The sequence below is a fragment of the Cucumis sativus genome, chromosome 5 (assembly GCF_000004075.3).
Source record: "Cucumis sativus cultivar 9930 chromosome 5, Cucumber_9930_V3, whole genome shotgun sequence".
Lineage (NCBI taxonomy): Eukaryota > Viridiplantae > Streptophyta > Magnoliopsida > Cucurbitales > Cucurbitaceae > Cucumis > Cucumis sativus.
Window position 1 is genome coordinate 3,638,861 of NC_026659.2, and position 15,498 is coordinate 3,654,358.

Genomic DNA, 15,498 nt, shown 5'->3' on the forward strand with positions numbered 1-15,498 from the left:
GTTATCCTAAAATTTGACACAATTTAAATTTTTTACGTTAGAAATTAAATTGTTTCAGGTTTAAAATTAGAATACTAAACTTTTCCTTCCTAAAGTACAAAACTAAATCGTTACAAACTAGAGTGTAAATATCATATTATCTTTCACACAAGTATTCAAACCAAAGTAGTTTTTTAACCTAAAAACAAATAACAAGATGTTATTAGATAATAAACATCGATATAAATCAACGTCTCAATGAGATTTGTAAAACTAAAACTTTAAGATGGATATGAGTGGATTTAAAATAATTTTTTTAATAGTAGTTTATGATTGGTAAAATAAGTTTGGATTAAACTCTTTGAAAAAATAGTGGGGTTTTACACGTAGAATGCAACCCAACTATAAATAAATTGAATAAAACTTAAGCATGACACAACATAGAGCTTATTCACGATGAACAAAGGAAACTTTCTCTATATTTTCTATAAGAATTTAGTCCATAAATATTGAGACTAATTTCATTGAACTTTGGAAAGTTTACTTAAAAATTAATTTTTGGTAGATAGCAACTCTAGTGGAAGAGTTGTCAAAAATAGCAAAATAGATAAACTATGTACACGTATCAAAGTTAAATGTAATGAATTTTTATATGTAAATAATTTAATTTGTATATTTTTTATAAATATAACAAAATATTTATAGCCTATTATATATGTTCACACGAGATTTCGATTAAATGTAATTCGTGGAATTGAAATTTGTATATTGATGAATATTGCGAACGATTTAGTTTTATCTCAAATACAAGTTAAAAACTTAGAATTTATTGATATTCGGTTTTTAGGATATTGTAGTTGCAAGTCTATTTGAGCTTTAATCTTTTGTAATTCAATGAAAGTTTGATCTTTCATGTTTTCAATCTTTCAGAACATGATGATCTCGAGGTTGATAAGAACTTGCACGTCTTGAGAGCTTTATTATTTTAGTATTTTATAACTTCAATTCTTCATTCAATCAAATATTCTCTTAAATTAGTGACAAAGGTCTCTATTTATACATAGCTTTAATTATTCCTTCAACCAAATATCCCGTAGTGGCAAAAGTTTCTATTTATAGATAAATTTCATGGGCTTTAGGTAGACTTATACCAATTTGCTTGGTGGCTTATGCTTGAGCTTATTTGCTTGTTGGATTTGGGTTTGAGTCCATTTTATTTGTTAGGCTTGGGCTTGGGCCTTGTTTGCATGTTGGGTTTGAGCTTGGACTAATTTGTCGGTTGAACTTGGGCTTAGGCCATTAACCTTGTTTAGCTCAAATTTTTTAAGGATATTTGTAAATTTAGCAATTAGATTCAAAATAATTAAGTATATAGTAACATTTTAAAAAATTTGTAAATGTAGCAAAATTTGTCAAATTCTATCAATGATATGAGTCTATCAACGATAGATCATGTTGCAAATATTGATCTATCACTGATAGACTATACGATACAAGTTTATCAGTGATAGTTTTGCTATATTTGCAATTTTTTAAAAATTTTGTTATATCCTTAATTATTATTGCTGAAATGGTTATTCATTCCAATTTCCCAATTTTTTATATTCATGGTTTGAATTGGGTCGGGTATGAGAAAACTTAATTGTCCAAATCCAATCAAATCATGATTCTCACAATCCTTGCGGTGATGACGTGGTGAAATTTAATTGGCCAAAATTTCTTGCTCAACACAATAATGTAAGAAAAGCTAGTTGATTATTTTTTCAGAATTTTATATTTGTCTTATAACGATTTTTTAATTATGATTCTTCCTCTTCTTCTCGATTTCCATTTTTTTCAAAATGCTATTTGGTTATTTAGATCAATCTAACGATTGTGTATAAAAAAATTATTAAAAAATCATTTATATCTAGATTTGATTCCAAATATCAAATACTAAACGATCGTTTCTCAAATATATTACTCTGATGCTAATTAATGAAGATTTTTTTTCGTTTTCAAAATGGATAATCCTAAATATTTTGTGACTTTATTTTATTTTTGAAAATACCCTTTCTATTATTGTTGAAAAAACTATATGATACACAATATATATATATATATATATTTAAAATAATTGAAGTAAATACTCCACCTAATAATTTGAAATCAATTTTCGAACAAGATTTGGTAATTATTTGATTTTGTTCGTTTTTTGTTTTTTAAAATTGTATTTTTTTTCATTGATTTTTTAACTCGTAACTTTCATATTGTTAAGTATACATTTGAATTCTTTAATATTAAAAAGATTGATATTTGTTTATATACCCTAAATTCCAATAATGGATAAATGACTTTAAAAAAACAACTATAATTTTGGATGTTTATCTCAATAATCAAATCAAAATAAATCATGATTTATTTGTATTATGTATGGTTATTTATTCATACTTTTATGAGTGTTTTTATGATATTCGTTTGAGGTACACGTAAATGTAATTGCATACTAGTTTGTATTTGAGTTGTAGATTATTTTTCACTTGAGTTATAATAGTTTATGTTTGTAATGTATAGTATTTCAATTCAAGTTCGAGCTAGTAAAAGCATCAAAGAATCAGTCAATTTTGTAACAAATAACGAATATTATGTAATACTAATAAACTTGAAATACTAATACTATAGTTAAATTGTAGGTTAGAATGGATGAAAATCCAACTATTATAAGCACAAATTTGCATGGAAGCTCACTCCATAATACATTAGCATCACTTAAATTGGAATTGTGAGGTTGTGATTAAGGTAATTAGTATGTGATTGCATATGATTTTCTAAAGGTGAACTTTTCATGTTACCAATTCTCCTAATTTGAATGTTTTACAAATGTCAAATACTTCCCTGCATTTGGATCTGCCTTTACCTACATTGGCTTAACCAATGCTCTTATAAAAACTAAACCAACTGAGCAAACAAGCAATCACCTCTCTATTTAAAATAAATCATATAGTTCACATTGAAAGCTTTAATATTATGTCTAATCTAATGTGCATCTACAATTTCTTTTATTAAAACTCTAATAAATCCATCAAACACTCAAATCCAACCATTATTGGTTTATTAAACACATTTTAATTAAATAACTTATTAAATAGAATATTATTTTCTATTAAATACAATCATAAACGTCACGTTTATATTATTTTTCAATTCAACAAACAGTGAGGTGTGAGATTCGAAATTTAAACTTTTTGGTCAAAAGTACATAAACTTGTAATTAGAACATCACCTTTGCTTCAACCTTACAACACTTCCATCAGTTTATAAAGTCGACATCAATTTAAGAAGTGAGGTAACATTTTTATCACCGTATATATTTAATTAATGAAGTGTAACAAAAATATTAACGACATATTATGTATACTATTAAAATATAAAATCAAAATGTGTTATTTTTTAAAAATTGCGCATAAGAAATTCAAGATCAAACTTGATTTTTTTTTAATGATATAATAAGTGCAAATTTCTACTTATCCAAGTCAACGCTCAACTATAGATCACACAATAATTTTTGAGTTAGAAGAACTAAGTTCGAAACTCAAATTTAGATACTAAATTGTTACATTCATACAAGATAAAGGAATCCAAACATAACTTGGTTAATAAGATAGTCAAAAAGTTGAGATTAAATAAAAAATAGAGAGGAAACAAAAAGAAGTAAGCAACATAGAAAGCCCGTGGAGATTCCTAAAAAGAAAATGAAGAAGAAGAATTCTGGGGGTTAAATTTTGTCTGTGGGTACCCAATGATTCTTCTACTTCTGTCAAGATTTCAGCCATCACCTTCCCTCTTCTTAACCATTTCCCTTAATTTTCTCCCATTTCTCTTTTTCCAATTTTCACACCCACATCCCACCAAACCCAAACTCTCTCTCTATTACTTCTTCTTGCAATTCTTGTAGCACAGTCTTCTTCCATCAATCTCTCAATAAGCAATCACAATGGCCGTTTCTATCAATCCTGGTACGTTTTTCATTTTTTTCTGGGTATTTTCTCCTCCACTGTTTACTTCTACTTTAATACTTCATTTATCGATTCCCCTTTTGGTGACAGCTCAAACGGTGTTGTTTTCCCTATTCTTTGATCTCTCATTGCACTCTGTTTCTTCACTTGACTTGGGTTTCATTCATTTATCATTTTCGTTTTGGAATCAATCTTTGAATCTTTGTGATGGGTTCTTTTGTAAACTGTTTGTTTTGCTTCTCATTGGATTTCTCGACATTGTATGTTGTTTTGCTTGCTTGATTCTTACTGGGTTTTCTTTTATTAGATTTTTTTTTCATGCTTTGATGAAATATGAGACTAGTTTGTTGTTGATTGTTCTATGATTATGGTTTTCTTAACGATTCTTTTCTCTTTCTCTTTGGTTTTTTGTGTTGTTGCTTTTGATTCTATCTGTTCTTAAATTTAATGTTTTGTGTCTTCGTCGGTGGAGGAGATTAGAGATGGTTGTGGAATAAAGAAGATAATGGAAGAATTTTTTATTTGGATTATCTGAGATTGTTTTGAATTTCATTTCACATTTTTTTGGCATTAAAAGAAAATTTACTCTGGCTATCCATGCTTTAATGTAATAAAAGAATATGGATCATGCTCTGTTTTATGGTTTTATGACTTGTGAATCAAAAGATTTGAGGAAAATATGAGATGTTGAACAAATGATGAATAGATGTATGGAGTTTTCCAAATTGTGAAATTTCTTTTTGACTAGAGATCGGATTGGCTTTTACAGGTGATATTAAGGATCTTTCCTCAGGATTTGAAAGAAAATTGGAGGTTAAAAATTCCCTTGTGGTTTGTTTTGGTGAAGTTTTGATAGATTTTGTGCCAACAGTGGGTGGAGTTTCACTTGCTGAAGCTCCTGCTTTCAAGAAAGCCCCTGGTGGTGCTCCTGCTAATGTGGCTGTTGGAATTTCAAGGCTTGGTGGCTCCTCAGCTTTCATTGGCAAGGTTCATTTTCACTAACTTAAAACTTCCCATTTAATCACTGTTGAATCATTGAATGTTTTTTATAGTTAGAAGATTGGTTTGGTCCATTTTTTGTGTGTGTGTCAAGAAAACATGTTCTTGTCATCAGTATTGGTTTTATTTTTCCATAAAACTTTAATTTGGGAGGAAGAAATGTCAATATTTTCCCTTGTGTTATAGGTAGGTGATGATGAGTTTGGACATATGTTGGTAGACATTTTGAAACAAAACAACGTAGACTGTTCTGGAGTGCGGTTTGACCCGAATGCAAGGACAGCTCTGGCCTTTGTCACACTTAGAGAAGATGGAGAACGAGAATTTCTTTTCTTTCGCCATCCAAGTGCTGACATGCTTCTCACTGAACGAGAACTTGAGGTTAAAGTTATTGAGCAGGCAAGCCACATTTTCTTATCAAGAGATTGTACATGTTTACTATGCTTCTTTCCTGATACTTTTGCCATTTCGAATTCGATTTGGTTCAGGCAAAGATCTTTCATTATGGATCAATTAGTTTGATTGATGAACCAAGTAAATCAGCACATCTAGCTGCACTGAAACTTGCAAAAAACGCTGGCTGCCTTCTCTCTTATGATCCCAACTTGAGATTGCCGTTGTGGCCTTCACCAGAAGCTGCTCGGGATGGCATAATGAGCATCTGGGATCAAGCCGACATTGTTAAGGTATAGTCTCTGATCATGAAGCATTTCGGTGCCTTCATAGCTAGAAGTGTGAGAATTGTGTAGCATTCTTTTCATTCTCTTGTAAACCTTTGCAGATAAGCGAAGATGAAATTACTTTCTTGACTGGTGGAGATGATCCCTATGATGACAATGTGGTGTTGAAAAAGCTTTTCCGTCCCAATTTCAAGCTTTTAATTGTGACCGAAGGGTCACAAGGTTGTAGATATTATACTCAAGTAAGTGCTCTCTTTTCCACTCTTTGTTAAATCACCAATAGACCCAAATACTTAACCTGTAGCATCCAACACTTCTATTTTCTTGTGGACTAGCTCATAATTTGACCATAAAGTATCAGAAAGCGAAAGGGAACTAATATTGTACACTTTTGAACACAGAACTTTATATATAGAGATTTTTAAAAGTAACAATAACATCATACGACAATGTCCAACACAGAAATTCCGAGGCAGGGTTGCTGGTATCAAAGCCAACCCTGTTGACACAACCGGAGCTGGCGATGCGTTTGTGAGCGGGATATTGTTCCGAATAGCTTCTGACTCAAGCATTTTTCAGGTTTCATATGTTCTTGCCTAATGCAACAAAATGATCTCTTTTACTCCTCTATATATACTGTTTCTTAATTTACATGAAAGAGTATCCTTCCGTGGCAGGACGAACAACGGTTACAAGACGCTCTACGCTTTGCAAATGCCTGCGGCGCCATCACGGTGATGGAGAGAGGAGCCATTCCCGCTCTACCGACAAAAGAAGCTGTCCAAAAAATTATGTCCAATGCCACCACTGTATGATTAAAATTTTAGCTGTGTTTGCTTTGTTGCAATTAGGCTTAATGTAATTTGAGTTTCTTTTCTGGTTAGTTGAGTGAGCTTTGAGCTCAATTTTATAGTGTTTTGCCCACAGCACCCTTAACTTCTAATAAATGCTATATCTTTCCTGTTTTTTCCTCTAGCAGTGATCTTAAGAGAGCATAGGTTGTTCACTGTTTTGGGTTGTAAGTGTTATAAAAATGTATATTTGATGGAACACAATTTGTAGTTATTAGAAGAACAATCTCTCAATTCAATTCACTGTTGATAAATTTCAGTAAATACTGTTAGACTTCTATCTGCATCTAATATAGTGATAGATTTGTATCACTTCTACCACCAATGACTTGATACACTTTTTAGCAATTTTCCTATAACAATTATCAAATTGCGTATGATTGATAAAAAAGAAATAGTTAAATTACAATTTCTAATCTGTGTCTACTAGATGTAAAATTGAAACATAAACCTATTGTACACATTTTAAAAAAAAAATTATAAACCAAATAAACACACATAAGCCTAAAAATTTATGGACATAATGTTATAATTTGCAGAAAAGAATCAATTAAAGTTTGACATTTTTTTTTTCAATATCTTTTTCTTTTCTTTTCAAATACTAAACATATAATTTTAATCAAGTCAATTCAATTCAAGCATAGTTTTAAAAAGTTAAAATATTACTAAATCAATAGTGTGTATGTGCTTCAAATATTCATATTCTAACAATAATATATATATAGATGGAAATAAGCTAAAAAAACAATACTCATTCCATTCTCCACTCTTAACCAAAGAGAGAAAAAGCAATTCTAATTTGTATATTCCGTCACGTATATATATATATACATACAAGAACAAAATTATCAATTTTTAGGGTTGAGATTCCAAGTGAATCCACTGTATTTATTATTATAACTGTGATTAAGTTATTAATTAGTATATTCTCCATCACATCTTAGTAGCCAATCCACCACATTTATTATTATTATCATTGAGTTACTGTTATATATATTATTAATTAGTATATTTTCGTATCATCTTTGTATACAATTCACCACATATATTTATTATTATCATTAGTAAGTTGGAAAGTATAAAATGGGAATGATGAGCAACAGACGGTGAGCAGTAGGGCGGATCTACCCATGACCTTTTTTTAAATTTGTTCTATACATGCCAACAACACCTTCATTTTCATTTGTTTACAAAATACGCTATAAAACGAAAAATATAACGGTTGACAATTTAAGAATATAATATTTAAAGTGTGTTGTTACGTTTTTTTTTAATTTCTTTGCAAATACGTCACTTTTTGCTACACGTAGTGTATCACATGCATTCAAAATTCTGTCAATTATAAATTAGTAGTATATCAATTATATTTCGGTGGTATATATATAAGAGTATCACATGTATTACGTATATTTGTACTTTTTTTTATTTAATTTAAAGTCAAATCTTTATAAAGTCCTGTTCATGTGACAATATATTTTAATAATATATCTCTATGTTTTTAAAAGTTAAAGTTTTAAGATAAAACTTTAAATTTGTTTTACATCTAAACTTGATTATATTTAACATATTAAACGTCTAATTTCCAAATAAACCATTAAAGGAATTGGAAAACGGTGTTTGGAAAAATAGTGAAATAAAAGATAAAATTTGGCCATAGGTTTTAACGGTCCAATCATTTTAATTTGAAAAGACGGTCCAATCTTTTCAATTTGAAAAGACGGTCCAATCCAATCAATCAGAAAACCGGTCCACTCATTTGAGTGTGTATATATTATTATATGTTATATATATGTTAGGCATTCTTACCCATCATTCCAACACAAATCATTAACGGGTAATTACAAATTTAACAATTAAATTTAAAATAATTCAGTATACACTAATCTTCTAAAAAAATTGTAAATATAATAAAACTTGTCAAATTTTATTAATGATAGAGTCTATAATTGATAGACTATGTTGTAAAAATTGGTCTATCATCGATAGATAATATAAGTCTATCAATGATACAAGTCTATCAGCGATAGTTTTACTATATTTATAATTTTTTTTAAATGTTACTATATCCTTAATTATTATTTTTCAAATAGTCATCCATTATAATTCTCCAATGATTAAAATAGAAGCAAACAAAAAGGATGGACTTGGATTACCCACCAAAAATTAAATTCCCAAATATCAAACATATTTGGTTCTACTAAACAACTATAAAATGTATATTTGATTATTTCAAATAGTAAAATAAAAATAACGAGATTTCAATTTTAAATGAATATAAAATAAATTTGAAAACAATCATACATATAACCTAAAAATAAAAGATCTATTTAAAACGAGTTTTCGTCGTAGATTACTAAATAGCTTTAGTTTCAATGAAACGTAGATAATGATAGATATTTTTAGATAAATTCATAAAAGCAAAGAATTAAAATAAATTATTTATCATAAAGAATTTTAAAAAAATAGCTATTGAACAAAAAATTTCGGCCAATTTTGTCATGTCATCACAACAAAATGATGATGATTATAACTTGATTGGATTTTGGGCAATCAAGTTTTCTCATATTCAACCCAATGCACGTCCATGATAAAAAATGGGATAGTTGCAAATTTAACAATTAAATTTAAATTAATTAAGTATATAGCACACTTTTAAAAAATTTGCAAATATAGCAAAATTTGTCAAATTCTATCAATTATATAAGTCTAGCACAATTTTGGTCTATCACTGATAAACTTCATATGGTATATCAGTGATACAAGTCTATCAGTGATACAAGTCTATCGGTGATAGTTTTGCTATATTTGTAATTTTTAAAAAATATTGTTATATTCTTAATTATTATTGCTAAAATAGTCATCAATTGCAATTTTCCATAAAAAGTCGGGTTAAACAAGGGAGCCCAAGTATGCAAAGGAAAATGAGCTAAAGTCCAACAGGTAAATTGGTCCAAGCTCAAGCTCAACAAGCAAATGAGCCCAAGTCAAAACCCAATAGACAAATTGGCCCAAACCCACTTAAAGTCTATGAAATTTCTCTATAAATAGATATTTTTGTCACTCAATTAAGGGAGATATTTGGTCGAAGAAAGAATTGAAACTATGAAGAATTGAAGATTCAAACTTCTATAAAGTTATCTTCTTATTAAATTCAAGATTATCATCTTCTAAAAGATCGAAGACTTGAAATATCAAACTTTTCTTGAATTTCAGAACTTGCAACTTCAACATCCTAAAGACCGAAGATCAATAAATTATAAATTTTTAACTTGTATTCGAGATAAAACATCAAACGAGTAAATACTAGAAAATGTATTCACAATATTCATCAATATATCAAAGCTCAATTCCACGAAATACATTTCTTCGAAATTTTGTGTGAACAATAACAAATTTTGCAAAATATTCATAACCTACAGCAAAATTTTGCTATAATTTGTAAATATTTTAATTTATTTTGCTATTTTAAAAATGTCCCCGTAAAAATCAATCTATAAGTATTATATGTTTTTTAAACAAGTTCAAATGTGTTTATCATCCTATTATATTTATGTTAGCAACATTTTGATTCTTTATATATATATATTTAATGGAATTTTTATGATCAAATTAAAATGTCGATTTACTTTTGATGTTGATGGGTTAAACTCATAAAAATAAAAATATAAAATATTAATGAAAATATCAATATATAGATTGACAATAATAACAACTTTAAATATCAATGTTACGTTAATGATTGTGGATCAAGTGGAGACCCAAAATCAACGAAGCTTTAGCCTCTATAATATTTTATTGTTGAAAACAAGTTAGAGACGTTCCAAGAGACGTACAAGACCAAAAGACTTGATTGAAGTTTCAACGAAATCAAACAAACTATAAGTAGATCCAGCTAAAAATGGATCCAACTTAGAAGAATGCTACACAAAATTCTAGCTAGCTAACAAAAAATTGAAGAACATATAAGAATCCTAATTTAAACCAAAACCAAACAAATATAAATTAATATCAAATTTTCACCAAAAGTTCTTTATACAATAAATAAAAATTGAATTAAAATTTTGAATATTTGTGTTCCCCAATTGGAAGTGAAGTGTTAATAAATTGGGGAAAGTTATTGCAATATTATTAGTACCATTGAATTAATAGTTTGCAGTTGTTGGTACTGCAAAAATACATTACTTATATTTTTATTGTACTACTCCCTAATTTTTGGCGTCATAAAATTTGGCGTAATTATGAGATTTGATGAAGCCTTGAGGAAATCTAAATTTCTATTCATTATTTATCAACATTTTTAGGTAAGTTTATGGGTTAAATATATCAATTTTCATGTAACTTAATGTCAATAGAACGTTTTAACAAAATATTTTAATTTATTTAGAAAGTGTAAAATGTTTGTTTAATAATTTAAATAAATATATTTTTTTTTGAATTTTTGTTTTATTTTTCTTAATATACAATGTATAAGCTAAGCTTACTTATTTTAATATTTATATTTTAAGCCACCAAATTTCAATAAATCTTAGTTTAGTGTTCATTTTTTTTAAAAAAATTTTTTGAAAGATAATAATGAAATAATTTTTAAAAATGAATATTTTTTCAAATTTTCTTTGAAGGGGAGGGGACTAGTGGACTTGTTAAACTCACTGTAATTATAGGTAACGTTTGTAGAGTTGATAATTAAATGTATAGTAAAACATTTTAAAAAGATTATACTATTAATTTTGAAGTCTTTTTTTTTATGGTGAATCTAAAGATTTAGTACGATTGCTCTTCTTAGTCCTTGTTGCGTGACATCCAAGGAGTTGCACTAATACTTTAAAAGAAAGGACATTTTTTGAAATGAATGTTTGTACGATTCTCAAAGTTCTTAAATTTTGAATGAAAATTTAATAATATTAAGATTATAATGATATTGGTTCATATCATGTGTTTAATCATATATACATATGTTAGGAAGATTGGTTATTTTAGACGTTTGTGTTTGGGTTAAATTAATGACTAGAATCATGTGGTGTAATTTAAGAAGTTATATTTTAATTTTGCAACATTTGAAGATTAATAAAGAACGACAATAAATAGTTAATTTCAACATATCTTAATAACACTATTAGACATCAACCACGCACAAAAAGCCAACCATGAAAAAAGACTACACAATGATTTCAATATTGCTTAGATCACGAAGAGAAAATATGATTATGAGTTTGTTAGTTTTAAGAGATTCTCGATCGATAAAAGTATATAAAAATCAAACGATATTTTAAGGAAAACGGTTTTAATAAACATACTATAAACCTTAAATATGTTTTTAAACCTAATAATATTTTTATAGAAAAAGTGTGTACGTAACATATAAACAAAATTAGCTACAAAATGAAAGAGCAAAAGCTATAATTGAAAAGTATGTACTAAAAGTATAGGCCCACACCCACAGAAAGAGAGTTCGGTATCACAAATCCCCAAAGAGACCATACCTCGTATTTAAGACCCAATAGGCACATGGCAATATGGGAGGGAAATTCAATATTCACCACTATTACTCAATCACACAACACACTGCTCTTTTATATAAACTCCTCTTTTCCCCCCCTTTCCCTTCATTTCTTTCAATACCGAAGTGAAAGGTCGTCTTTGGAGTGCATATGTTCATTTAAGAACTAATTAATATGGGAAAATCAGAGTGGTGGTACTTTGGAGGTAGATCATCGTCTTCTCGTCGAGTCACCACCGTCGATATTGATCATTTCCAACGACGTGATCATTCTCTTCCGAGTTGTATGAGCACCCTCTTTCACTTATTTGACTTTCGTTCCTCTCATTTTACTCACATCGTCTTCGACAACCACCGCTCGTCCTCCTTCGACCTATCCCATCATCACCCAACTCTACGACCAACTAAAGCTTCCCATCACGGTAAGAATACTTTGAAGATTTTAAATTTTGATCCTCTCTATGAATGCTTGTTATATGTGTGTTCGCATGAGTAAGATTAGAATATATATATAAAACCCTATGATATCATCATATATATCAGATAAAGTTTTGATGAATATGCAAATAATGGATGATATTAAGATTAGAGAATAGAAATGGGTTAAGTTTTTATTTAAAGGGAGAGATATCGACGTGACCATTTTTGTTTTTTTTTGTTTAATCTATAACTTTTGTGTATATGTTTGGGAAATTCTCATAAAATTTTGGTACAATTTTTTGTACTTCAGGTGTTGAAGCACCAAGGAACAGCTTGGAATTAGATAATGGAGACTCAATTTCTTGCTTAAGAAATAAAGAAGAAAATTTGCAACTTCAAGTAAACTTTTCCTTTCTCCTCTTTCGTTAAGTCTATTCAAAATTTCAAATTAATTATGTTCAAGCCAAAATCATATGTGTTTATATCTTAAAACAGATGGGACTTCAAATCAAAACTAGAAATGGCAGCACAAAATCAAAAGCAACTGAACAACAACTTCCAAATAATGATAACATTATTGCATTAGAATCTCCTAGTACAAATACACCAAATCTCTTGGCAAGACTAATGGGTCTTGATAATTTTCCTCAAACGACCTTCTCTTCTTCCTATAATCATTGCATGCCAAACCTTGGAACACGTTCTCTTTCGGAGAGTCCGAGAAATTCGTTATCAAGACTATCTGACGTCGATTATCATCATCGTCGCCTCTCACTCCAAATTAATATTCAAGAAAAAGAGAACAATAAAATCAAAATTTGTGAAGAGATTAGTAAGAGAGAAAAGAAAAAAGTGGAAAGGCCGAAAGTTGCGCTTATTGATATCACCAATAGTTACAACAAAGTAAGATCTAAAATACAAGAAATTGGTTCTAGTCAAAGTAGAAAAGTTGAGATGAAGTCCTTGAAGAAACTTAAGAAAACGACAACTAACAAATCAAGTAGTTCAAAAGTCGTATGTAGATCAAATCAAAAGAACGTAATAGTTTCGAATAAGCAAAAGTCGATATCAATGTCGATGCAAATACCGAAAGAAAGAAGGGCTAGAGAAGGAGAAGCATTGGATTGCCCAAGAAGTAATAAGCTTGATCTCCTCGATCATTCAACCATTTTTCAGGTACTATATACCACATTACTTTTCATGTCCCTTCAATTTACTTTCCAATAAATTTTAATTAAGATATTTATATAAAAATATATATAAATAAATAAGACCCTCTTATGAATTTTTTTTAAAATACCCATTTCATCTCTAAAACAATTGTTGATTGTGTTATTTTTAAAAATTCACCCAATGTTAATTATAGTAAAATTGAAAATATTTCTTCTAGCAATAAATGAATTTCAACTACTAGAAAAAGTGTATTTATAAAACATTTAAAATAAATTGTTGCTAGTAAAATTAATTATGGAACTGATTGTTTTTTTTATATTTAAAATAATAGCAGAAATTTCTATTTCAATTAATACTCATAAAATAAATCTTGAAATTCTAACCATAAAATATTTTAAAACAACATCTTTCAAAATAAAAATGTAGAAAAATAAATTGATTTTTTTTAGAGTGAACAGTTCATGTAAGATTATTTGTGCAGAAGAATAAATTGATTATTTAATTTGGTCAAGAGGTTCAAAAATTTAATGTGAAAAATAGGTGAATCACTTTATTGAAGTATTAATGCAAAATTTTCTTTTTCTACATAAATTTGTTTTTTTAAGAAAAAGAAAAAAAAATCTTTAAGTCTTATAATTGGTTTGTTTCTTCATTTTCTTCTACGTATATCTCTCTCTGTTAAATTACTAAATTGAATTACTAAACAAACAACAAATAATAAAAAGAAATGAGAAATTCTTATAGATAGAAAAGAAAAAGAAATAATTTACCTAAAAAAAAACTTAATTAGAATGGTAAATTTTGTTATATTTTATATATTTTTTTACCATTTCTCTTTCTTAAGTTTATTTCTTCCGATAACATAGCAAATAGTTTCCAAAACAGCCGTGTAGTTACCCAAAAGGCAAGGCGAAAGCGGCCGGGGGAGAAACAAACGCCGTGGACACGGCCACCACCACCGACGGCGGATCAGCTGAGTTCAAATACATCAAAACAATACAAATTAGCAGTAAGGAGAATTCAAACTGGGTCGTCGTCCCAGCCTCAAGGTTCTACCATAGCGTCGCCGGGGAGGAGCGGCGATGGAAGAAACGAGTGGAATTGCAACAGGCCGTAGTGGGAGGGGATCAAATTCCAAACAATAAGGGTTGGTGGCAGAAGCAAAGAGGAAGGAAGAGGGGATGGGAATTTCCACATGTGAAATTTGAATTAGTGGAATATGCGTTAATTAACAAAGATTTGGAGAAATCAAAGTTCATAATAATGGCGGAGGAAAGAGAAGGGATTGTAAAGTTGGTTGAGCTTCACATTTTAGATTCACTTTTACGAGAACTCACCCATTCCCTAATTTCTTAATTGTAACCATTTTTCTTTTTTCTCTCTTTATATATATTTAATTTACCTCCATTTTTATCTCTATTTCAAAATTTCAATTAAAGCTTTTTTTCTAATACAACTTGCCAACAATCGTGAGAACTAAACGGTTAATCGATTTAGTAAATGTTCAACTTGACTTTAATCATAAAGAAACACAAACCAATCGTTGATCAGTCAATGAAAATTTTAATTATAAAATGTAGTTGGTGGTGGAATGTGGATATCTTTCAGATTGACACTAGCCAAACTCTTCCTTTTCTCCGAGTCTCCAACCGACTAAGTTTGGTCGGTTGACATGATCTTTTTGATCTATCACATGCTCACTCCTAAACCTTAAGAAAAAATTAAGATTGTGTTAAATATTTTTCAACTAAACCTATTTTGGTATGGTAATTACTTCTCTCATTAATTATACGAATATGTGTATGTAATCAAACAAAAAAAGACTAATTTATGAGAAGAGATCAAAAATGAAAAAGAAGTTGAAGTCCTCCTTACCGGATAAAAGGTATTCACATAGTATTAAA

At 28.9% G+C, this 15,498-nt stretch overlaps 2 protein-coding genes across 2 annotated transcripts; both read left to right on the forward strand.

The window, feature by feature from the left end:
* Nucleotides 1–3,669: 3,669 nt before the first annotated feature.
* On the forward strand, nt 3,670–6,782 carry LOC101212568 (probable fructokinase-7). The gene is made up of 7 exons (XM_004143597.3): nt 3,670–3,974; nt 4,744–4,961; nt 5,160–5,372; nt 5,462–5,659; nt 5,755–5,895; nt 6,116–6,232; nt 6,331–6,782. Exons 1-7 carry the CDS (start codon nt 3,953–3,955, stop codon nt 6,466–6,468), a joined length of 1,047 nt encoding a protein of 348 aa, XP_004143645.1. The 5' UTR covers nt 3,670–3,952; the 3' UTR covers nt 6,469–6,782.
* Nucleotides 6,783–12,026: 5,244 nt separating this feature from the next.
* On the forward strand, nt 12,027–15,013 carry LOC105435648 (hypothetical protein). The gene is made up of 4 exons (XM_011657862.2): nt 12,027–12,423; nt 12,732–12,820; nt 12,917–13,597; nt 14,480–15,013. Exons 1-4 carry the CDS (start codon nt 12,177–12,179, stop codon nt 14,948–14,950), a joined length of 1,488 nt encoding a protein of 495 aa, XP_011656164.1. The 5' UTR covers nt 12,027–12,176; the 3' UTR covers nt 14,951–15,013.
* Nucleotides 15,014–15,498: the final 485 nt, after the last annotated feature.

Bases quoted from the DNA above. Each gene is read 5' to 3' on its own strand.
- LOC101212568 (XM_004143597.3), top strand. From the start codon at position 3,953: ATGGCCGTTTCTATCAATCCTG. The intron at 5,896-6,115 runs GTAAGTGCTCTC...TGTCCAACACAG, and splicing joins GTTGTAGATATTATACTCAA to AAATTCCGAGGCAGGGTTGC. The intron at 6,233-6,330 runs GTTTCATATGTT...CTTCCGTGGCAG, and splicing joins CTGACTCAAGCATTTTTCAG to GACGAACAACGGTTACAAGA.
- LOC105435648 (XM_011657862.2), top strand. From the start codon at position 12,177: ATGGGAAAATCAGAGTGGTGGTACTTTGGAGGTAGATCATCGTCTTCT. The intron at 12,424-12,731 runs GTAAGAATACTT...TTTGTACTTCAG, and splicing joins AACTAAAGCTTCCCATCACG to GTGTTGAAGCACCAAGGAAC. The intron at 12,821-12,916 runs GTAAACTTTTCC...ATCTTAAAACAG, and splicing joins AAGAAAATTTGCAACTTCAA to ATGGGACTTCAAATCAAAAC.